Genomic DNA, 23,989 nt, shown 5'->3' with positions numbered 1-23,989 from the left:
ATCCGCCGAGTGGAGCCGGCCGCCGGGGAAAAGCTTTCTTGTTGACTTACCTGGTTTTTAAAAAACTATCCTCAACTCTCGCTGTTTAAAACAAATGCGCTAAGTTTTTAACGCCACCCAGTCCCCGCGTCAGCTGCTCCTCGCCGTGTCCACGTGGCTGGAGTGTTGAAGGGCCCAGAGACACGGCCTCAGACGGAGCAGCAGCTACGGCCACAGGCGGCCGGAGGCTGTGGCCCGGGCCCACGCGGGGCCAGCGAACGCCAGACCTGGTTTCAGCGTGACCCGGCTCTGCTCCCCCGAGGCCCCGGGGATCAACTCCAACGCCCACAAGGCCCTGCGTGGCCCATGCCCGCCCCTGATTCCAGCCCGGACCCCTTCCCCTCGACTCAGGATGCTCAAAAGTACCGAGCTCGCTCCGCCCTCACGGTCCTCGTGCATCTGTCCCTCCTCCCAGAGGGCATGGACCCCAGACGTCCACATGGCTGCCGCGCTCCCGTCATTGACACCTTGGTCCTTGAAGAGGCCTCCTGACCATCCCGCCTAAGCAAACGCCCGGCGAGTCGTTCCCAGCCCGCCGTCCTCTCTCATAGTCATCCTCACCCCTCCCGCCACCGGTCATCTCGTTTCTGCCCCTCTGCACCCCACCGAGAGCAGGGCCTTTGTCTGTTCCTAGCACCCAGAACATGTTGAGCCTCGATAAGTACCGGCTGATGGGGTTGATCTTGGTCTTAACACACGTTCCAGAATATTCCCCCGCGAAGTGCGTCTCCTTGGTGCTTCCTTGACAGCAGGACTGGAAGCTGCGTCTGAGCCTCTCCCGCAGCCCAGACGAGGAGGGCGGGGAGCCCTGGCTTTGAACTTCCGGCGGGGCAAGGAGGCCTGCGTGGCTCTTACCACGAGCCAGGAAGATGACCAGGCGGTGTCTGACTGATGGTTGAGTCCGAGTTGCTGCGTCTCTCACAGGAGATCCCCTCCAGCCGGGCCAGTCATGGAGGGCTTCCTGGAAGAGCCGGGAACCAGGTGTGGCTTCAAGGACGGTGGGAAAGGACGCTGCAGCGGGAAGAGAGGCAGGACAGAAAGAGCAGAGGATGAGGAGGGACGGGGGTGGACCAGTCTGGGAGACTAAGCGGGGACGTGTTCACCTGGAGAAAGGTCCTGGACCGGTGTCCCAAGGTCGCAGTCACAAAGCACTGTACCAAAACGGTGGCTTGAAACAGCAGACGCATTCTCTCACAGTCTGGAAGCCAGAAGTCTGAAACCCAGGCGTTGGCAGAGCCATGCTTCCTCTGAAGGCTCTGGGGGCGGGTCCTTCCTGCCTCTCCCAGCATCAGGTAGCTGGTGGCTGCCAAGCACTCCAGGCTTATAGACGTGTCCCTCCAGTCCCCGCCCCATCTTCAGCCATGGCACTCAGCCCCTGAGGGGTCTTCCTTCAGCTCTTGCCTACTAGGTGACACCTCCTACAGAAAGGCCACCGGTCTGCCACCGTTCGCTCTTAGAAAGGTGGGGGGCCGAGGACCTTCCATCCACTGCCCCACGGGGGCAGCCCCCAGCTCTTCAGCATCTGCCGCTCCTTCTGGGGCGGGAAGTCACCTTTGTATGCAAACCATGCTCCATTCATCCCCGCTGGTCATGGGCAGCTGCTCATCCTCACCCTCGAGTCGCTGCTGCAGTCTGAGCTTTCAAAGCCATCTGTAAAACTTCCACGCCAGGCATGGAGACTTCTGCGGGCCACATTCTATGCAAGGAGGGTGTCCGTCCCCTCCCCACTGTGAGCTGGTCTCCTTCTTGGGGAAGGGCCCAGCTTTCCCGTCCCGTCTCGCCAAGCCCTCCTGGGGCAAGTGGGATGGTGGGGGGGGGGGCTTCCAGGTGGCTGATCCGGAAGCTTCTGTTCCAGGAACCCCTCCTTAGTGGCCGTCTGTGGGCCAGAGCAGAGCTCGTACTTGTGGTGGCCACAGCGCCGATCAGTCACCTCAGGAAGCAGCTGCTTCATTTTAACCACAGCAGGTGCCCGAGAGGCAGGACAGGAGCCCAAAAATTGGTTGTGAGTCAGAAGCAAACACCCACGCCCCACGCTTCTGCCCAAGGCTCGCTTCAAGTTAGCGAGGATTCACCCTCTCCACCTCAACACACTTGAAAGGAGAGACGCTTTCAGGCGACGTTGAACTGTGGCAAGTTTAGGTCGAGGTTTTAAGGTTCTAGCTTTTCCACACTTATCAATCCTGGTGACTTCCTAAGACTATAAGGAATCATGACCCCCGTTTGGGGCAAGTGGAAAGTGACCAACTGTGGCCAGCCTTTAAAAATCCACCTTGCGGTTCTCTGCTGGGTACAGCGTGCGTGCCCTGGGCTCCCCAGGAGAGTCCGGAGGTCAAGTTCGCATTCCCGCGGTCCCCACAGCGCGGCACAGACAGCGGAGGGCAGGGGTCCGGCCCAGGGCCCCATGAGAGTGGAGTCTTGACTCCTGCTGACGCCTGAGGAACCAGGGAATGGTTCCCCGCGCCCCGCTGTCACCGGGGAGAGTGTGGTGGTGGCACTCGGAGACGGGGTGGTTACTGGCGCTCGGGGCTGGCCTTGCACCGCAGCATCCGTCAGAGCTGATGTCACGGTGTGAAGAGTTCGGGACGGAGAATCGGGAAGGGCACATCCCCAGGGAACAGCAAGAGCGAAGGCCTGGAGGCTCGTGAGGTACATGTTTTTTGGTTTTTTTTTAATAACAGCCTTATTGAGAGAGAACTCATATGCTATACAGCCATCTAAAGCATAGAATCCTGTGGTTTTAGTATATTCACAGACTTGTGCAAAAAATCACATGACCATCCATTTTAGAACATTTTCATCCCCGCGAAAAGAAAAGCCGTAGCCTCGTTCCCCAGTTCCCCAACTCCCCACCGCCCCCAGCCCGCGGCAACCACTAACCCGCCTTCTGTCCCTGGATATGCCTGTTCTGAACGTCCCGTATGAGGGGACCGTGACACGGCGAGGCCTTCTGCAACCCGAGCTCCCCACTGAGCACCACGTTCCCGGGTCTGTTCGTCTGCAGCGTGCGCGGGCGCTGCCTTCCTGTGTGTGGCCAGATGATATTCCGTTGTACGGACCGACCTCATTTTGCGTATCCATGTGTCAGTCGGTGGACATTTGGGTGGTTTCCAGTTTTTGGCTGTCGCGAAAATGCTGCTGTGGACATTTGCGTTCAAGCTCCCGTGGGGACGTGTGTTTTCAGTTGCTGGGCACAGACCTCGGAGTGGAACTGCTGGGTCGTGTGATGAGGTGGGTGACGTTTTACACGCTGTGGTGACTAAGTCTTTGTGGAGCCCACTTAACTGGGTGCTGCTTATAACACCGCCATCTGCCGGAGAGCAGCCTCCCCCCACGAGGGAGCGTGAGATGCCGGCCCTGCGGGACCCCACGGTTTGCCAGAGCATAGAAACGTGTAAGCAAGAAGGAAGCGGGAGGTGCCCACACCCTCTGGGCCAGGCGCATAGCGCCACTCGACGCTCTCGATGCTCTCGATAAAAATGCAGCTTCTCAGGCCTGGCCCCAGAACTACCAATGCAGTAAGTCTGGGTGGGGCCCAGGGGTCTGCATGTGTAACAAGCCCTCATGAACCCTAGTCACATGTCGAGCAGCCCTGCCTGGGACCATGAGCTCCGTGAGCTCTGGGGAGGGGCCAGAGGCAGTCGGCCATCTGCGGCCTCTTCAGCAGGCCTGAGGGCTCCCCGAAGGCCAGGGCCTGTCGTCCTTGCGTACCAGGGTCCAGCTCATGGAGGGGCTCAGCTGATGAGCGGGTCGGTGCTACAGGCTGCCCTTAACCTTCCCGGCCCCGCCAACCAGGCCCCACGGCTTACGTGGACAGGCGCAAGAGGAAGGCACAGCTGAGCCCACGGGTCCTCGGACTCCTTCTGGCCTCTGTAGGTGTCATCTGTGACCTGCCAGGGCCCCATAGACATAGGCACCAGCTCCCCCCGCAACCCTCTGTCCCCAGGTAGGTCCTGGTCCCACCCTCAGAGTGGCTCCAGCTGCCGGGTTAGGCCCATGTCCATGGGGAGGATGGTAGGGAGACTCATATGGGCTTCCGCCAACTTCCGACTCCAGTCCCCGTGCTGAGGGACGTGGAGTACGTGCCACCTGTGATGGCTTCCCAAGGGCCAGGCCCTGGGCGAGTGCTTTGCGGGCCTGATCCGACTGTGCCCTTAGGATCTGCACTGGACCCTGAGAAGACTGAGGTGCGAGGAGGGGGCTCCATCCCATGAGCAGGAGCCCCAGACCAGACGAGCTTGTGTCCTTCTATGTCAAAAAGGCCGGGCCGAGGCGGGCAGCAAGCTCAGCCACCAGCTAGCCCCTGCAAACAGGTCGGGGCGGACTGGACAGCCAGCAGGTGCAGAAGTCCCCTACAGGTCTGAGCTGGGAGGGACAGAGCAGCTCCTCAGGCCACGCCCTCATTCTGTCAGTGGCCCTCAGAGGCCCAGAGAGGGCAGGACGCCCACTTGTGATCACATAGGGAGTTAGCAGCAGAGCCTGAGCTGGACCCCTGACCGCCCGCCCCCACCTCCAGTGCTCAGTCTCGGCCCCTCCGAAAGGGCAAGAAAGGGCCCCAAAGGCAACTTCGGCCAGGGCCCCCTGCAGGGTAGGGGTGGCACACTCAGGGTCAGAGGGCGGCGCCAGCCCCTCCTGCCAACAGGGGCATCTGTCTGGGTTTCGGGGAACCCTGAAAGCCATGAGTGTGGAAAAAGAGGATAGTGGGGGGAGGGGTCTTCATTCATTCATTCACGCACCCATCGCCAAACTTCGAGCGCTTGCTGTGAGCCGGGGGCTGTACAGTGCTGGACCCTCCCGGGCCTCTGGGCCCTGAAGCCTGGGTGTCCTTCCTCAGGGCGTCTGCGTCATTACCACCCAGACAAAGTGGTCTTTCCTGCCCCGCATTTCTGGTGATTTGGCTTCTCCTCGTGCCAAGCCCCACTTTGCTGGGCAAGAGCCACGAGCCGGTAGAGCTGGCCGGAGCCGCAGGCTCCGTCGTCCGCCGGCTGCACGGCTGCCTCGCCCGCTCCTGGTCGAGCAGCTGTCGGCCTGGAGCAGCCAGTGCCGGCCCCCTGGGATCCGCCAGGGCAGCGGCTTCTGCGTCGCCCCTCATTAATAATGAACCAGCGGACACCTCCTACGCCTCTCCCCGGTCACCTAATTGACTTGGTGGGAGCCCCAGAGCCCGCAGCATGCAGTGCGCGGACTGAAACGCCAGGCCCCCTCTGAGGGCCCCGGGGAAGCCTGGAGAAGCAACCGCTCCCCGAAATCCCCAGGCCACCACCCCGGGAGAGCAGGCCCAGCTCAGCCCCCCGGCTGCCCTCCCTCCCCCTTCTCCCGTCAGAGGCCACGATGTCTCTCATTGGTCAGGAGTGACTGGCAGCCTGGCCCTGCTGGACACTGCTGGGCTGGGGGCCGAGCAGCCAGAGCCAGAGCAGGTAGGGACAGAGGAGGGTCCCCCAGAGGTGAGGAGGAGGGGCGAGGGGACGGCCAGCGGCTCCCGCCCTCGGGGTTGGGGTTTTCGCTGGCCGGGCCTTTCCTAGGTCGGTTCTGGAAATCTGATTCCCTTCCCTGGGAGGCTGCACTTGGCTCTTCCTGCGTAGCTGCCTCCGGAACCCTTCGCTCCTGGAGGAAGGCCCCGCAGCATCTTCGCCATCTGGGGCGAAGTCTTATCGGACAGAGACAGGGCTCCAGGGCCAGATGACCTCGGAACCCGGAAGGAAGGGGCACGCGGCCGGGCGCTGAGGGCCAGCGCGACCTCGGCATGCAGGTGTCCTTCGCGTGCTCGGAGCACGGCCTCAAGGGCCGGGGCCCCGACGAGCGGCTGGGCCGGCCGGCAGCCAGCAGCCCCAGCCTGGGCACCCGCGGCCGCTTCCGCGCCGTGGCCATGGTGGCCCAGAGCCTGGGACAGCTGTCAGCGCGGAGCCACTTGCGCACCGGTGATGCCAGCATGAAGCCGCCGGGCATGAACCATAGGTAGGAGGCTCGGGGGCTTCGCGGCGCAGGGTCCCCCCTACACAGCCGGCAGCTGCCGATCCCCTCGGACGTGGGCGGTTTGGGGCTGAGAGGCCAGGAGGGGCTTTGTCTAGCCTCGGCTGACCGGGTGAGAAAGAAAACCGGAGCCCAAGTCTGTTCAGCTGAAGGGAGAGGGGCGCGGTGGCTTCTCTTCCTTCTGCCCATTCGTTTCTGTCCTGTGGGGCGGTGGGTACAGTAGCCAGGCCCCCCACGATGGCCTCTGATGCTTCCTCTTCCCTCTTCCTGGCAACCCAGGGCACTGGCCACAGTCCCCTGCCCTCCCCCTGGGCACACAGGGCCCCAGAAGCTGCCCGTGGGTGGTCAGCTGCCTCTGCATCTAGGCCACCGTGACAAGCATTGGTTTGATAGGCAGGGACTCCTGGGTGACCCACAGGATGGAATTAACCTTCACTCCCCGACCTGAGCCGGACCCCAGGCCCCGGCTCCTCTCCAGGCAGGACAGATACTCCACGGGGCACAGAGACGCAGTGGGGTCTCCTGCTGATGGCGTGATGATGTCATAGGCTGTCATGTGTCCCGCTGCTTGGGGCTCGGTCCTCTAGGGCTGCAGGTTCTCTTGCTGTGACTTGTATGTGGAGCGGTGCAAAGCTCAAGTCTCAGGGGCAGGGACCCTCCTGCCACCCCTTGCGCTCCACCCTGCTGCTCACCCAGGGTCCTGCTCAGACGCTCAGCGGATGCGGCCAGGTGGAAAGGGAGTGTCCGGCTTCGAACGCAGGGCCCCTGGGGGCAGGGTCGTGGGGCCCTCTCTGGGGCTCTGGCCTTTCTCATTCCCTGCGAGTCTCCCAGTGCCCAGAGCCCCTTGTCACTTCGAGAACAGTGTTTCTGGGGAAAGGGGAGCCCTTACAACAGCCATCCGCGTGAACTGGAAACTCTCGGTCAGGCCTCTGGTTCCCAGGTCCCCGGAAAGTATTCCCACCTCTTCTTTCTGTGACTCGGTCACATGGCCACCAGCCTCAGGAAAAGCCACAGACAATTCTGGTTGCATTTGAAGAGAATGTCCGGGTTGTTAGCTGGTGTTGGTGCAACTCGAAAGTGAGAGAATCGGCCCTAACAACCGAGACATAGTTAAACCTGCCCAAAGCGGCTGTCCCAAAGCCGGACCTCACGTGAAACAACCAAGCCCTAAGTCCCGCGCGCCTCCTCGAGACGGAGTCTGGAATAAGTCTTGCTTCTCCCATATCCCTTCTGTCCCTGTCCTCGGGGAAGATTTGGCATCCTGTAAAGGGCTTTGGTCCCGTTGTCCAAGCTCAGTGAGACAGCCCAGGACGGAACTGTCTATTCCGCACGCTGGGGGCGCATCTTTTAAGTGGGTATCAAAAGCTGAGAGTAAACAGAGTAGACTTGTTTAGTTTGAGAGCTATTGCTCGCTGTGATTTTTTAGTCAATCCTAGGATCCTCAAAGGAGTTCATGCAACGGAGACCATTTCTAAAAACATAAAGCGCTGTGTGAATGGAAAGTGTGCCATTAATACAATTCTCTCCCCCCGAGACCCTAAGATCCATCGAGGAACAGCCGGCGAAGAGTCCACATGCTCAGGATAGTGGTGTGTGTGCCTCTGTGTGTATGTGTGAGCCTCTGTGTGTGTGCGCCTGTGTGTGTGCACCTGTGTGTATACACATGCCTGTGTGTGTGCATGTGTGTGTGTGAGCCTCTGTGTGTGTGTGCACCTGTGTGTACGCACACCTACATGTGCACGTGCCTGTGTGTGTGAGCCTGTGTGCACACACCTGTGTGTGTGCATGTGCCTATATGTGTGTGCACCTGTGTGTGTCACCTGTGTGTGTGCCTATGTGTGTACATGCACCTGTGTGTGTGCACGTGTGCTTATGTGTTTGCCTGTGTGTGCACACACCTGTGTGTGTGCACCTGTGTGTATACACACGCCTGTGTGTGTGCATGCACCTGTATGTGTGCGGGCACCGTGCACATATATGTGCAGTCATGTGTGTACGTGTGACACGTGCTGGAGGCAGGAGGGTGACAGATAGTAAAGAACGCTGCTCACTGGACTGGCATGGTGGGAGGTCAGTCTGAGGACCTGGGTTCAGATCCCAGCCCCAGCACTTCCTAACTGAAGGACCCCACGTGTCCTCACAAGTGGCAAGGCCAGGTGAGCTTCGCCTGGATACAGGAAGGGGAGGTGGGCTCACGTGGGATGTTTCGTGCCGTGCTGAGCACGGGGTTTCTGCCTCACGGGGCTCCTGCCCCACAGGGCTGCTGCATCGTGACTGCCCCAGCGCCACAGCCAGGGTGCAGGTGGAGGCTGCAGGGAACCTGATCTCCACCTGCCGCACCTCAACCATCCCCTCAGGAAGTTACCCTTTCTCAGTGGCGTGCTCCAGGGCCGGGAGGAGGCCTCCAGCCACACCTGTCCGTGTCACGGAGCTAAAGGGGTGTGGCCAGCACCAGGGCACCACAGTCTTGCCAGGGAGCCCAAGGGGTGCTCAGCGCGAGGGGAGCAGGGAGGCCACGCGCCGTGAGTAAAGGCAGGGGCCAACCTCCGGTCCCCAGGCCTGTCCCAGAGCCTGGCTTCTCACATACTCATTCCCCCCGCACCCGAGTTACACCCTGGGGACTCCATGCTGCCGGCTGCAGTCTGAAGACCCGGAAGCCCAAGCTCGTCCTTGGAACGGGCCGGGCCTGGAAAACACCCCGGTCCCTTCATCAAACGAGCTCATCAGGGCCACGTTGCTTCCCATCACGTGGTCAGATGTTTGTCCTCTGCCCAGACGGCTGAAGCAAAAGGCCCTAAACCATTCTTAAAGATCTGTAACTGCCTGGAGTCTGAGGTGCAGTGTTGGTTTAGGGGTACAGGGCGTCCAGTGGCTGCCTGACGGGCCTCAGTGCTCTCCTCTGCGAAGGTTAAATCCACGAGTTCTCATTAGCATTTCCCCAGACCTCCCGGAGAGACAGGAGCCAAAGCGATGCAGACTGACATTATTTGGGTTTAGAGATGTAGCCAGCTGTTTTATCATTGTGTCAAGTTATAATTAGTGGAGTAGAGTCTGTGGGAAATGACTTGCGCGTTTTGAAAGTTTCGCGTGGCAGCGTGTCGCCCGCCGCGGCCCACACGAGGCTGCGGTTTGTTGGGAGCCCCGCCCCCACGGAGCAGCCTCTCTCTACATAAAGCTTTTAGCCCAGAGACACCTGTCCCTTCTCATCCCTTCTCCCGCAGCCCGGAGCGATGGCAGAACCAATACCATCATCTCGACGGGGAAACGACTTGCGCGGGGTAATTGCAGCGTCATGCGGTGTCCTAGTTTTGCTAAATTGTTCAGTCTTGCCAGTGGCTGGAGAACCGGCTGGAGAACCGGCTGGAGAGCCACGTGCCCTCAGTGCGGCCCTGGGTGCCGCCGTGGGTGCTGCCCGGGCATGGGAGGACACTCCGCTCGTTCGGGTGGGCGAGAGGCCACGCCATCCCTGGCCACAGACACAGGCGGGCTCAGCCTGGCGTCCTGTGTCCTCGGCTGTCTTGCCAGATCCACTTGGCGCCGAACACGTCGTAGCACATTCTGGCGCTTGGCTTCACGCCAGTAAAAGGGAAGATTCAGGAGAACACTCGAACACCCGGCCTTCAACAGAGCCAGGCCGGGAAACGCTCCCCCACGGTCAGACATTGGGGGCGGTTTTGCTGAGGGGGTTCTCAGCCCCAGTCCAGCACCTGGATTGTCTGGACCAGGTGCCCTGGGGCTCTGTGGGCACCTGGGTGTCGCGCACAAGGCCTGAGCGTTTTCGTGTCCGTGCACAGGTCCAGGAGGGGGCTCTGTCAAAGGGGTCTGCTTTCGTCCCCAAACGGCCGAGAAGCACCAATCAGAAACTCCGGTCCCTGTCCCTTCGCTACCAGACCAGTCGTGAGCAACATTCTCATCTCTCGTCACAATGTTCCAACGTCTCGTCACGAAGTTCTAGTTTCTAGACAGTGTGGGAAAAATTACCTCGACAGATGAACACAGCTGGCCTGACGTGAGCGCACAGGTGTCGAGGTTGTGCCTCCTTTTCTGGCAGCGAAACGCGGGCCTCTGTGGGTTGGCGCCCGTGAGCAACGCTGAGGCGCCGTCCGTCACTTCGCTGACTCACGGGGGAAGAGACGAGGGACTTCCGTTCCCTTTTTAACGCCATAGTGTTTAAAGCCTCTTTGGTTTGTTGTTTTTCGTGCAAGGAAAAAGGCCGCCGTCCCCTCTTCTCTGCTGTCTCTCTGGGAAACGAGACACATGCAGAGTCAGTGTCCCGCATCCCTATGCCCCGGGCACCTGTGTGACATCACGTCACCCTCACGGCACCCCTGAGGGCGGTGGTGTTGTGAGCCCATTGTGCAGACGAGCACACAGTGGGGACACACAGCCAGGAAGGTCAAACAGGATTTGAGCTCCAGCTTCGGAGCCTCTGCCCGATTTCTCCCCGCCCCAGAAGAGAAGTCAGCTGCCGTGGCGTCCCGTTTAGGGACGATCCCCAGCACCGTGCAGGAAGAGCAGGCCGGCAGCCGGGCTGGTTTTAAAGGGAACTTGACAAGAAAGCGGGGCAATTTCGAACTACCTTAAATTAAAATGACCGCCTGTGATCTGGGTGGGTCCAGAGGTCTCGTAACCAGGGAAACCGAGGCTGCGGAGGGGCGAGGTGGGCCTGTGGCAGGGGCGGCCTTCCTGGGGGGCCCGGTTTGGGTGGGGAGAGTGAGGATGTGAGGGCACAGTACATACTGAAGTCAGAAGTGGGGCGGCCTCGGGGGGACACCGGGGGGCCCTCGAGGAAGGAAACAGGGATCCACCCTCTGTCTCTCGCTGCTCTCTGACTTCCCACTGCCTAGAGGGTGTCACAGCCCGGGCTGGTGCCAGCAGCGAGACCCCAGGAGGGCAGCGGAGTCCGACACCCAGAAGCTCAGAGCCCACCTGTGGCTGGCACACCCAGGGCGCCCGGCCACTCGATCAGCTTCCCGGTCCGGGCAGGTCCCATTCTGTGTGGCAGTAAACGGGAGGGCAGGGGAGGGGGCGTGCCACCATGGCCGGGAGTGCGCTCCCCAGACACCTGCTGCGTGGACTCCATCTCGTCCACTCCTGCACGGCGTTAACAAGCTCTTCCCTAAAAGGAGAGTCGTGATACAGGCAAAGGAGAGTTCCTGTCCCACAGAGCTGTCAGGGTCGGAGGCGGGATGCTTGAGGACCAGCCAGCCTGCTGCCGCCCCCCAGACTCCCAGGACGGACGGGCTTTCCACTGCTCAGCAGGGCGCCGCCGCCCCCACGTCCCCTGAGGACACTAGTGACGGCCCATGGCCCGTTCACTGGGACGTGCCCCGCAGCGGGTGCTCAGTGGGCCTGTGACGGAGCCCTGGGCAGCCCGCGTGGCTATGGCCACTGGGCCTGCTTGGGAGGTATGCTGTCGGGGTGTCTGGACCTCACCCTTCTAAGCGGCCTTGGCTGAGGGGTCACAACAGAGCTGGGGCTCAGTCTGGGGCCAGAACTGGCACCCCACAATGGAGTTCTTGTCTTTTCCTGCTGCGTGGGGACAGACAGGTCCGCTAGCCACACAGCTCAGAGAGAGGGGGTAAAGTCACACAAAATCACAAACGTGACACTAAGGCACAAAAACAGGGACTTCTTTCAAGAGGACGCCCATGGCTGCTACTGTAGGGCCCAGATCTATCTCGTCTCGGCCCATGAAATGAGACGTGTTCATTCCATCATTCTCTCTCTGAGGTGGCTCTCCAGTCCCTGCCTGGTCACCGGCGTGCTCACCAGCATAGCCTGTCCCAGCAGCGTGCTTAAGCCCTGGTGTGGGGTGGGGGGACAGTTGGCCCTTTACCCCCAGGGGCAGGCGAGCCGTAGGCCTCTCTCCGAACGGCCCCCTTGCCTTTAGAGCCTCAGAACACGAGTTAGCTGGCGTAGGAGTTCAGGGAGCTGGCGCTGGGAGCCCCGGGGGCCCCGAGCCTGGCTGGCAGGTCCTTTCTGGCCGCTGAGGGCTCACGGTGTTTGTTTTTCAGGAACCTGGGTAAGTCGGGCCTGCGCGTCTCCTGTCTGGGGCTCGGTGAGTATGGGGGCCCTTGGTCCAAGGCCACCAAGGAAGCAAGGGCTGTGGGAGGGCTGGGCAGGGCGGAAAGGGGTCACCTCCGGCAGCGTGGGGAGGCCACACCCAGAGCCAGGAAGGTGGGGGCTCTATTGCCATGGCGCAAGGAGGCAGTGCGGGGGGTGGGTACCCAGGAGCAGGAGGGGGACAGCAATACAGCCTTTTCCTTCTTAAGATGTGAGCTCCATTCCCAGACCACACAATACCCGCCCCCGACACACACACTGTCCAGCGAGGCCGAGGCCGCGGACTTTGCCCCTCATCCTGCTCCCTGCAGCTTGTCCTGCAGCTGGCCGCCTGCTCTGGACATTTACTGTCCCTTCTGTTTTGTGGCCCCAAGACAGGGAGACGTGAAGGCCAGGTACTAACACATGCCCAAGACATGCCCGCTGTAGAGCAGAGCCCTGTGACGCCTGTGGCTGTCCCCTGGGCCCTGCAGTCTGTGGTCTCGGCACCGGGGAGGGGAGAAGCCAGCTTCCTGTGGAGCTTCTCTGACTTGGGCCTGTGTGTCTCCTTCCAGGAACATGGGTGACCTTCGGAGGCCAGATCACCGACGAGGTAAGACGAGGCTCCCTCGTTCCCCCAGGCCCAGTGAGGGCGGCCCACGCGGGGCGCGTGGGACACACCAGAGAGTCTGTGCTCCCCGCTTTCCTCTTCGTGTTTCCCCGGGGTGCCCTGGCTCATGGGGCAGCAGGAAGAGGGAGCCGCGGCAGTGGCTCGGGGCTTCAGCAAGTCCCCTAAGGTCCCAGAGACTCAGATTCCTCGTCTGCAGGGCACCAGGATTCAGGGAGCTCCGGTTTTCCCAATCATAAAGCCCGATGCCACTCCGAGCTGCTCGCACAGAGTCTGCCTGCCCACGCGAACTCGCAGCTTCGGCGACATTCTGCCGAGGTCACGGAGAACGCAGATTCTGCAGCCGTTGCTGCAGGCGGAGGCCGAGCAGGTTTACGCTTCCCTCCTGCTGTGCAGCTCCCATGGCTGTCGGTGGCCGTGTGCGCTGCAGTCAGACCTACTTGCTGGGGCTTCTCGCTTCACGACTGGGCTGCGTCTCTGGGTCTGTCCTGGAGGGGACGGTGTGTTCCCAGGCTGCTGTGCACTCGGGGGCAGTGAGTGGACAGCTGGGAAGCGAGGACGGTGGCATTCGCTCAGAGAGCTCTGGACATGGGCACAAGAAGCCGTCTTCACATTTGCCCTACTTACTGTTGTGTTTAAAAATTAATGCGTGAGTTCATTTGAGACCCTGTTAGCTGTGATTGCTCAGATCGTTTTCAAAGGGAAATGCATCTAATTTGTGTTTTCGTTCCTTCGTCTGCTATGACAGCCTGGGTTCGAGAACTCTTCGCCTTTGCTTTGAGGGTCTGGGTCTGGTCTGTCTCAGGGTGAAGGTGGCAGTTTTTAAGGTACAGGGAACTGTTTTGCCTTCGGCCACCAGGCCGGGTCTGAGCACAGAGACTGGGACGCAGCCCCGGAGCCCACGTGGTTCACCCGACTGGCCCTTTTCCCTTTCCACGTGGTCACCAAATTCATGGGAAGAATCATGGGAGGGCGCGACTCCATTTCCACGCGGCGTGTGGCCTCCTTGTGGAACAGACAGAAGTGGCGGGCGGTGACCATGCAGCTGGGTGACGTTTTCACCAGCAGATCATCGCACCCAGACAGTATCGATTAGTGATCCGCGGCAGCCCCGGCTGGCTCTGCTATGACTCATAGACATGCCCAGTGACATGTGCGAAGATCCTGGAAGTCACTTCCAGATGACGCGCAGCTGGGAGGACAGCGGAGGCGATAGGTGGCAGACTCGGGACTCTGCAAGGTCCTGGCAGGCGAAAGCGATAGGGCGAAGGAGCCGGCAGCGTTTCCGTGGGAACCTTACAGCTAGTGTCCAAGACAGTCGATACATCGGCGTGAGGGGCACATCCCGCCACGCTGGGGTGAGGAGTTGTCGGGGATTTAGTCCTCGGCTGGCTGGCAGCCTGGCTGGGTCTGAGCCAGCGTGGAGCCGCAAGGACACGAGGACCGTGCTGGCCGCAGAGGAGCACGAGTGCTGCCCAAACGCCGGGGGCCACCGCCCCGCCGGGCGTGAGGATGGGCGACCCCATCCGGAACTCCGTGCTCCTTGAGGAGGTCACACATGCCCAGAGGTCCGGAAGCAGAGTCCGGTTCTCAGAGCGGCCCTCTCGCGTGCCAGACGCTGTGCCCCAGTGTGAGGGCGATGAACGAGAACCAGTGGCCGTGCCGCAGCCGGCGGCGGTCCCCGGCAGGACCGCGCATCGGCCGGGACAGACGGCCAGCGGGCCGGATCCGGCCCCCGCCTGCGGTTTCTTCCATTTTAGTCTTTTTCATTAAACATATGAAACGTAAAATGTGCCATTTTAACCATTTTATTATGGTTAAAATAAGCATAACATAAAATCGACCGTGTTAACCATTTTTAGGCGTACAGTTCAGCGGTCTAAGTACGTTCGCTTTGCTATGCGACCGTCACCACTGTCCATCTCCAGAATTTTTCATCGCCCCAGACGGAAAGTCTGTACCCATTAAGCAATAACATCCCAGCCCCTGGCAACTTCTAATCTGTTCTCTGTCTCTGTGAATTTCAGAGCCCATTTTGTAAATGAACCTTGGCTGTCAAGCAGCCATATCCATTTGCCTACGTATTGTCTGCGGCTGCTTTAACCATACAAGGCAGAGTCGAGTACCTGCCACAGAGACCATCTGGCCCACAAAGCCTAAAATATTTACCGTCTGGCCCTGTACAGAAAAGCTTTGCCGTCCCCTGGCCTGTGGGGTCACAGCAGCTGCCCGCTGTGGGGCCATCGTCCCCGGCAGGAGGGCCCCCGTGGGCCAGGCAAAGAGGCGCCAGCCACAGGGGAAGCAGACGGTGAGCTAACGCTCCGATCACATGGCCAGGTCTCGGCACTGCCCTGGTCAGTCAGGTTTCCGACCTCAGGTCCAGCGCCCCTTCCGTGACCTCACCCAAGGCTCCGGCGGAAACTCCCGTCAGAAGGCAGAGCACAGTGGCCAAGAACCTGACATTCATTTTCGCAGTCAGCCGCCTATCGACCCCGGGAGGCAGGCACCCTCATTCCGCCTCGAGGAAGCAGAACCTCAGAGACTGAGCAGGTGCCCAGGTCGCCCCTCCTGGGCCCTGGCCTCCAGCTGTCAGCTCTCGGGTAACCATCCTGGGGCAGGATGGGTTCCCTGACCCCCGAGCGGCAGTGACAGGGAGGTAGCCCACGTGTCTCCTGAGGGTCCCTCTGCCCGCTGTTTCTGGGACTCTGACATTGGAAGTAATGGAAAGGTCGCAAAACAGAGGCTGTTCCTTGAGGGGGGCTGTACCCACGGAGTGGGCGTGGGAAGGCCCCTGAGAGCTCGTGGAAAGCGACGGTCTGTACGTGAGACTTGCAGTTTTGTTGGGAAAAAAGCATATATTCACATAGAAAACTCTGGAAGGAGAATCATAGCAGTTAAAAGCATAAGAAAGCGCGGCTGTCAGAGTTCCCCGGTCCCCCCGTGCTTTCTGTCGCCATCTGGGCGGCCGTCCTGGGTGTAATTACGATCGTGTTCGTGTCATTCTCGTGCAGGGACAGGTGAAACGAGCATGTCAGCGTGCTCGGCCAGCCTCCGGGGTCTGCCAGTGGCCGCAGAGGCCTGGCTTCTGCAGACTCTCCTGCTTCCTCCTCTGCTGGGGAAGTCAGCTGTGTTCATGGTGATCGCTCTGGACCGTGAGGCCTTGCGAACGGGGGAGGGGTCCTTCTGGGACGGCAGTGAGTGAAATGTGACCAGAGGCAGTGAGGAGGTGGCCCGGGCAGCAGATCCGGAAGCCACCAGAGCCAGCTGGAGGGCGGTCTCCACTCATTCATGCCTGCCGAGCACCTGCCGAGGCCGGTCCCGGTCTCCGCCTGCAGGCTGAGCTCTTTCTGGCGAGAGGGGCAGGCAGCAAACGCCTCTTATCCCTGGGGGTTAAACGCACTGTGGAGGGTGCTTCGTTTCCTGAGGCTGCCGTGACAAATCGCCACCAACCACGCGGCTTAGAACAACAGGAATCTCTCCTCTCACAGTCTGGAGCCCAGACGTCCAAAATCAGAGTCACTAGGCTGAAATCGGGCTGAGCAGAGCCAAGCTCACAGCGGACGCTCCGGGGGAGGACCCTCTCGCCTCTTCCAGCAGTCCTGGGGACCCACATCACTCCAGCCTCCCGTCTTCCTCTGTGTCAAATCTCTCTCCACCTCCCTCCTATAAGGACCCTCGTGATGATGGCATTTAGACCCACTTAGATGATCTTTGATAATCTCCCTATCTCGAGACCCCCTAATTTAATCAGATCTGCGAAGACCCTTTTCCTACCCCAGGTAGCATTCACGGTCCAGGTTCTGGGGTCCTGACATCTTCGGGGGGCCACTGTTTAGTCAGACACAGAGAAAGGAGGAGAGGGGTGCGGGCTCCTGGTTGGAACAAGACCGTCGGGAAAGGCAGACGCGAAAGAGGGAGAGACGGCGCCTCCGGCCCAGGGGACGGGAGTTCGGTGGCCTCAGGAGGCGGGGGTGGGAGAGGGCTGTCAGGAGATGGGGTCAGAGGCGAGGGAGCGAATCTGATGGGCTTTGGCCTTGACCATCCACGGCATGAAAGCCACTGGAGGGTTTTAGCAAAGAAGAAATTTAACCATAAAAAGCTCGCTCTGGCTGCTGCGCTGCGGATGACGAGTCGGGGGGCTGCTTCTCAAACTGCAGCGCCCCTGGGGATGTGCTCGAAGTGCAGACTCCGACGTGGAGGGTCTGCGTTTCGATGCTGCTGCTGCTGGTCCTTGGACCCCACGTGCCAGGAGTGGGGGCAGGGACAGAGGCAAAGAGAGTTGAGGGTCTACTCCAAAAGCCCAGCTGAGGGGTGCTCCAGCTTGGACCAGGTGGGCGCAGGGGAGGTGGCAGGACCTGTCAGACTCCGGATCAGGTTGCAAGCGGAAGTCGGCAGATTGGCCGAAGGTCTCAATGCCGGAGAGAAGGCTGAGCGGAGGAGGACGCCCAGGCGTGTGACCGGAGCACAGGGCGGGCAAGACCGTGCGTGCAGCGGGGGCCCGGCAGGCCGCCCTCGTCGGCACAGCCCCAGCCCTCCGCCCGCAGTGCCGCCTCCGCCACCCGCTGTCCTCCTGCCTGCCTGACGAACTCCTAACCGCCTGTCAAAAGCCAGCCCTGTGAGTCCTGCCGCAGCCACCAGCTGGATGAGCCCTGAGGGCATCACGCTAAGCGAAAGAAGCCAGGCCCAGAGGGACGGATACCGTGTGATCCCACTCGGAGCCACCGAGAACAGCCAGAGCCCTGGACACTAAGGAGCGGCGTGGGTGCCGGGGGCTGGCGGGCGGAGGTGCCGAGTGCGTGCGTGGTGGGCCGGGCTTTCCGTTCGGGAAGATGAAAACGTTCCGGAGCTGATGGTGTGGATGGTTGCACAGCAGTGCACATCGACTCACTGCCACCGAACTGCACACTTAAAAATGGGTAAAATGATCATGTCTAAGTGTATTTCACCACCATCTAAAAATTTTTTAGTAACTTTAAAAAAAAACAAAGGAATACAGGAGCTCTCCATGACCTGCTATGGACTGATTTCCAGGACATATTATAAGTGGGAAAAAGCCAAGTGCGGGAGAAACCTGTCGCGTGCTGCCCTCCGTGTAGGAAGACACGCGTGTGCCTGAAACGTGACGACGGAAGCCCTAGCCCTGAGTAGCCTCCGCTCAGAACGCTCCCCAGGGGACAGCATGCCCCCGAAACCAGCTCTACAGCCCCGTTTGGGGCCCAACACACAGTGCCCCCTGGGCAGGGCTCGGTGGCCTGGTGCACACATCCGGGGACGGTTCAGAGGAAGATGAGGGTACCATGTAAAGGAGCCTCCGTGGGAGGAGGGGGAGATGCCTTTGATACATTGTTACACTTGAGCTACAGAGGGGGCCGACAGTCCAGAAAACCGCCCACACTGGCATCGCCACGCCCTGCGCGGTCTCACTCAGATGCCAGCAGCTGACTAACAGGGCTTAGCTACCTGCTCAGTGTCTGGAATCTTTAGGGTTCATTGCCGACATTTGAAAATCGGATTCTCCTCCACCAAAAATGTCCTGGATGTCTGGCTTATCTTGAGAAACCGAGAGATCTGGTCACACCTGGCCAGCTTCTTTCGGCAGCAAGCGAGCCCACCTCCCCACCAGCCACCAGCCCCCAGCCCCACTCTCTACACCTGCCTGGCAGGTGGGGCTAAATGTGGCATTGCAAGAAGGTTTGTGAAGCTTCCGTCCTGCGGTTTTTGAGGATTTAAGTATTGTCCACCCGCCTCCACAGGCTAGCTCGGTGTTCCGAGCTGAGCTTCGAGAAGTCAGGACTTAGGGAGTTTGCATCCGTGACACTCAGGGACACCTGCCCTGTGCAGGGTGCCCGCAGAGTCAGGGGTCCCTGCTCTGTTGCATCGTGGAGGGGACTACCAATTGCATGTTGGCTTGCCCCCCATTCCTCAGGCCTCGCCCCCACTACCAGCCAGTCGCCGTTCATCAGCCCTGGCCGGCGAGGCTTCAGAGCAACAGGGGCCCAGGCCAGAGCGCTGGCTGAGGACCGTGGTTTCTCCATCTGCGAACGGTAGCAGTAGCATCCTCATGGGGTTGCTGGAGGGTTTGGTGGGCTACACGCTCTAGCCATAGCTTTAAAATATTTATTCTGCCAAGACCGTCGCGCGGCTGTGGCGGGTCATCAGTCTCCCCGAACTGCCATTACGAAGTCCCACATGCTGAATGGCTTAAAGCAACAGAAGTTTATTCTCTCACAGTTCTGGATGCCAGGAGGCCAAAATCAGATGTCGGCTGGGCCACGCTCCCGCCGGGCTCCGAAGGAGCCAGTTCCATTTTTCTCCACCGGCTGGGTGCTGGCAGGGCTGGGCGTGCCTCAGCTTGTAGACACGTCACCCCAGTCTCTGCTCCGTCTTCGCGTGGCCTCTTCCCCGTGCGTCTGCATCTTATAAGGACACCACTCGTACTGCGTTTAGGGTCTGCCCTAACGCAGCCTGGCCTCATCTTAATTTAACTAACGGCATCTGCAAAGACCCACCTTGTCCGAATACAGCCACATTCTGAGGTTCCGGGTGGACATAAACTAAAGGGACCCTGTTCAACCTGGTTCCGACGCAAAGCTCTGTGATGACCCAATAGACGGGGTGCCCGCTCCAAAGAAACTCTCAGTCCATAGGCTGTTTCCTCGTCCAGTGTTTCTTCTTCCTTCTCGGTGGGTCCGCTCCTGAGCGCTACCTGCAGCAGGAGAGGACGAGGGTCCCCGCTGGGCACGCCGCCCCGGGGCTGCTGGGACGGTGCCGCCTGTGTGCAGCCACGGTTTTCCCATTTCAGATGGCAGAGCAGCTAATGACCTTGGCCTATGACAACGGCATCAACCTCTTCGACACCGCAGAAGTCTACGCAGCCGGCAAGTATGTGTCCTTCCTTGGGGGAAGACGCGGTGCAGGCCCCGGCTTTCCCCGGCTGCTCTCTGTCCGAGAGGGTCCACGCATGCGCCTCCCACTTTGCCAGCTTTTCTAAACTCTGACCGGTTTGGGGACGTGTTGTTCTCCTGGGGCCAGACTCTCAGAACACTTGGGCCTGGTCCCTAAACACCCCATGTGTCCACTCGCCGGGATTGACCTCAGTCCCTCTGATGCCAAAGATGCTGCGCTGGGCGAGGGCCGAGATTAAGCTGTCACCGGGGTCCCCCTGCCGCGCCCGTGACCTGCGGCCAGCCCCACGCACCTGACATTTTCACGTCTTAATGGCGCCATTAGGGCTGCAGGGATTCGGGGCCTCTGGAGCTGGGGAGAGCAGGACCTGGCAAGCTGAGCGCTGTAGGAAGCACTTTCCATCTTGGCAATGAACTTTCCTACTCAATTATGTAAAAGCCCTCTTCAGCCAAGGCTGCTGGCTTCGGTTTTAAAGACCGACTGTAATCAAATCATCCACTCTCTTGCATCAGGTTTCCAAAAGTCAGCTTTTGTTTGTGAAGTCATTTGTTGGCTCTCTTTCCTCCTCCCTCTGGCCCCTCCTGCCTGGGCTGAGCCACGTTCCCATCAGCTGGACCGGCTGCAGCCTGGCCTGCTATGCACCCTGGCCGTGGGGCCAGCACCTGCCTCCCTAAGCTCTGGGTTATCGCCTGCAGCCAGCAACGGAGCCCAAAGCACAGAACCTGGCTGGGCCTCTGCTCAAGCCTGACAGCCCTGGGGGCTTCCGCTGGGACCCCCAAACCTACTGTAATGCCTATCTGAGGGGCAGCCCTCTGCCCTTCCTGATGCCACAGCCCCTCCCAACGCCTAGGAACTGGCAGCGGCTCTCCATCAAAGGGAAATGCTTTCCAGACAGATGAGGTAGCCAAAGGGTCAGAGATGCAGAGGCCACGCCCGCAGGCACCCCCAACCCTGTTCTGAGCACCCTGGCCTGTTCGCCGGCCCTGTGCCTGCTGTGGTTTTGCTGCCCACGAGGGCGTGTGGGAGGCAGCTCTGTGCAGCCTCCTGCAGCTCCAGATGGCCCAGCCCGGCGCACAGCCTGGCACAACTCATTTCATAGTAGCCACACTATGTCACTGATTAAGGGACACCAGGCTGGCACGCTGGGTCATGTACAGTGGGTCCTGGGCAGTCTTGGGGCCTCTGGGAAGCCCCTGGCCAGAAGCTGAGGACTTGGGGAGCAGCCTCCCGTGGGTTGTTGCCCCAGAGCCCATTGCCCTCATTCTGTCCCCTGTCCTCCGAAGGCCTCTGAACCTGCCTGCTCCCCGCATCTATGCTCTGTGTCAGCAGCCACCCACACGAGGAAGCTGGGCAGCACGTGCCAAGGGATAGGCTGGACAGAGCTTCTCAGGGCCAGGGCTGCAAGGCAGCTGCAGCATGTAGTGGGCCAGGAGCCATCCCTCTTGCTAACCAGAGTACCAGCCACGTAGCTTGCTGAGTCCCCTGCTTCATGTTGACGCTCACTGGGTGCTTCCCAGAGAGCTGCAGAGTTCCTGTGCCCCCTAGACAGGTGCCCCCTAGACAGGTGCCAGCCTTACCACGAGAATCCACAGCCACGAGCAACAGGCTTTGGTGAATTCTGCCTACAGATCCTGTAACCACAGGACCACGGCTTGCTTTCCTGTCTTCTTCCTTTCCTGATCCTTTGTCCCACGAATGAGGGACCAAGGAATCGAAGGAAGAGGCCCAGGGCTGAGTGAATTTCTGTGCATCGTCATAAACAGAGAGCGTTCAGAATACATTCTAAACAGCTTGCAAATTAGGGCCCATTATTTCTGAGCGGATGACTCAGGCGTTTTATAACTGGGACGCAGTGCTGGGTGTGGGTTGTTCTCCCTCTGTTGTTTTTGCTCAGAAACAATTTTGCTACAAGCAAAAAGTTCTCAAAAGTTAAAAATTAAAAGGTTAGAAATCCAGCACTGCAGTGTCAAGCGAGGCTGGATCAGTTCCTGTGACGCCGGCTGTCCCGAGTTTGGAGCGAGACCCGTAGTGACGCCAAGCAGAACAGACAGCGGTCAGCATGACATCTGTCTCTCCGCTGTTGAAAAGCGAGAAACAAGAGGGACACACACACGCATGCACGCACACACACACACACACACACATGCACCCGCCCACACTCTGCTGGAAATTCAACCCTGGCCCTAAATACCTGTCAATTGTCTGAAAACAGATGCATAATTTACCTTTTAAAAAACATACTCGTCTGGAAACTTCCCCTGGGTAACTTGGCCACGCGTTTTACCCAGGGAATTTCCAGCGGGCCAGGGAGGCATGATGCTGCTGGCTGGCCCTGCCGTGCAGGACATGGGCCCCTCCCTTCTCTGCCCACAGCCACCTTCGTGGGGGACAATACAGCCACTCCCAGGCTCTCTCCTCTCCAGAACAAGCTGCTTGAGCCAAGACAGGCACTACCAGCCTGGCTCTCGGACTCCAAGGGCATTTTCAGGAAGGGACGGAGTGGCCACTGTCACGGTGGGGTGGGGTTCGGTGTTTCTGTTGTGCCGCAATGAACCCCGCCCCCATCTTGTGTTTTTTTGCAGGGCCGAGGCTGTTTTAGGGAACATCATAAAGAAGAAAGGATGGAGGTAATGGCCGTGCTCTCTGTGGCCAGTGTCCGGGGCGCAGACACAGGAAGAGCCTGGAGGAGGCCGATGGGCGGGATGAGGGCTCCATGACAGGCAGATGCGTTCTGGGGTGGGGTGGGCCGGCTGCCTGGGGCGAGCGTTGGCTGGGGTCCCCGTCGCTGTTTTTTCCTGTTTACCAGGGCAGTGCCCGGGTTGGCTTCATCAGCCCTGTGCAGCTAACCCATCTTTCTAAAGCCGGGAAGTCTCAGAATTTTTCTTGTTGGGAAGAGAAAGATATCCCAGAATGGAGGCAGCCCCTGCCTCCTGCAGGGGGAGTGAGGTTCACACTGGGCAGCCGCCCCCAAGGAGCCATTGGCTGCAGTGAGTTGGGCAGAGTCACCAAGTGGGGTGCCCACGTCAGCTCTCTAAGATAGGAGGCGTCTCTCCAAGAGTGGAGCCAAGCGGAGGCCCTGGCCCCCCAGCTCTGCCCCCTCCACCTCTGACCCCGCAGGGACACAGAGGGCCAGGGTCCCGGGTGCAAAGTTGACTTGGGTTGGGCCAAAAGAGCTGGAAGAGAGACCTTTCCTGGTGGCCCTGTTAGGGGACGTTAGGGGACGTGCTGGCAGCGGGGAGGGAGCAGATTCCGTCCGGGGCTGGAGTCCACCTGCTCCTGTCCCCAGCGCTTGGCGAGCATCTCACCTCCCTGGTGCTCATGGTCCCCACCTATAAAGGGACCACTGCCCGACCTCCCTGGGCTGACCTGAAGCTCCGACGGCCCGAGTCTGTAAGACGCCTGCCAGCCCAGGGCCGGACGTATCACAGTCGCCTGGGAAGTGGCAGCTCTTAAGACTGATCTTCACCTCAGGACCCCACCGTGTCCCTCTGGGCTGACCCCCAGGAAGCAGGCCAGGAGCCCAGTGCCCCCGTCAGGCAGAGTCCCACCCTCCTTGGACAGGCCAGGCTGAGAATAACCTGCACTTTGGGGCCTGCCGAGCCCCAGCGCCCAGCTCTGTCTGAAGTGGCAGACACACCCTGGGGCCCAAACATCTTTGTTTTCAGGAACATCAGAAGCAGTTACAACGCTGGGCCTCCCACTCCGGGCCCCTAGCAAGTGCCACTCAGAATCCCCAGCCCCCACGTGGGTGACTGACACCCCTCCTCCTGCCCCACCCAAGTTGTTTCTTCGTGGCTCTCATCAATCCCCAAATAAATTCTCCCTCGCCCCTAATTCAAGGGAGTTGCACATACCAGCAAGTCTTCTGATGACGTCTTGGGTGAATACACAGGGAGAATTATACAAGGTCACCCCTCCTGCCTGGAAGTGACACTGAGTGTCTGTGCTGGTGGCTTAGAGGAGCTGTTTCCTGAGCAGCCCTGGCGTGGGAAGTAGGGGTACAGGGGTCATTCTCAGCCCCTCCGTTGGGAAGGGTCATGGTCAAATGTGGCCAGGAAGAGCCATCATTATCCCCCCACCATCCCTCCAGGACGGAGTCATGGGGTCCGTGGCCCCCAGCCCTAACTTGACCTTCTCAAGTCTCTACCCCCACTGTTTCCTCAACCTGCTTTCTGTTCCCTGAGCCGTGACCCCCCATCACCCCCGAGGCCCCCTCTACCTCATGCCGAATGCGCTTCCTCCTCAGGCTCGTCTGTCGGTCCCCACTGCCTGTCTTAGTTACACAGCTGCTTAGTTGCGTCCGCGGGGTTAGTTAGTTGCGTCCGTGAGTCATCTCCTGACCCCATGGGGAGCCCCAGAAACTGGGCTGAGCACATTGAATGATAGGCAGGCCCGCCCCCCCCC

At 60.1% G+C, this 23,989-nt stretch overlaps 1 protein-coding gene across 4 annotated transcripts in view; it reads left to right on the top strand.

Moving 5' to 3' along the window:
- KCNAB2 (potassium voltage-gated channel subfamily A regulatory beta subunit 2) overlaps window positions 1-23,989 on the top strand; it is a 78,301-nt gene that overhangs the window by 40,662 nt on the left and 13,650 nt on the right. For all 4 annotated transcript variants that reach the window (XR_001517115.2, XM_006914399.3, XM_006914398.3 and 1 more), the window contains 4 exons: window positions 12,024-12,067; window positions 12,627-12,664; window positions 19,482-19,561; window positions 22,168-22,212. Coding sequence is in view for 3 of the 4 variants with exons in the window: in XM_006914399.3 (XP_006914461.1) it covers window positions 12,024-12,067; window positions 12,627-12,664; window positions 19,482-19,561; window positions 22,168-22,212 (207 nt within the window). In the remaining variant the exon portion in view is untranslated. The remainder of the gene's footprint in view (window positions 1-12,023; window positions 12,068-12,626; window positions 12,665-19,481; window positions 19,562-22,167; window positions 22,213-23,989) is intronic.

The sequence above is a fragment of the Pteropus alecto genome, unplaced genomic scaffold (genome assembly GCF_000325575.1).
Source record: "Pteropus alecto unplaced genomic scaffold, ASM32557v1 scaffold125, whole genome shotgun sequence".
In the NCBI taxonomy this organism is placed as follows: domain Eukaryota; kingdom Metazoa; phylum Chordata; class Mammalia; order Chiroptera; family Pteropodidae; genus Pteropus; species Pteropus alecto.
The sequence above is the reverse complement of the archived record's forward strand: the minus strand, read 5'-3'. Positions and strand labels throughout refer to the sequence as shown.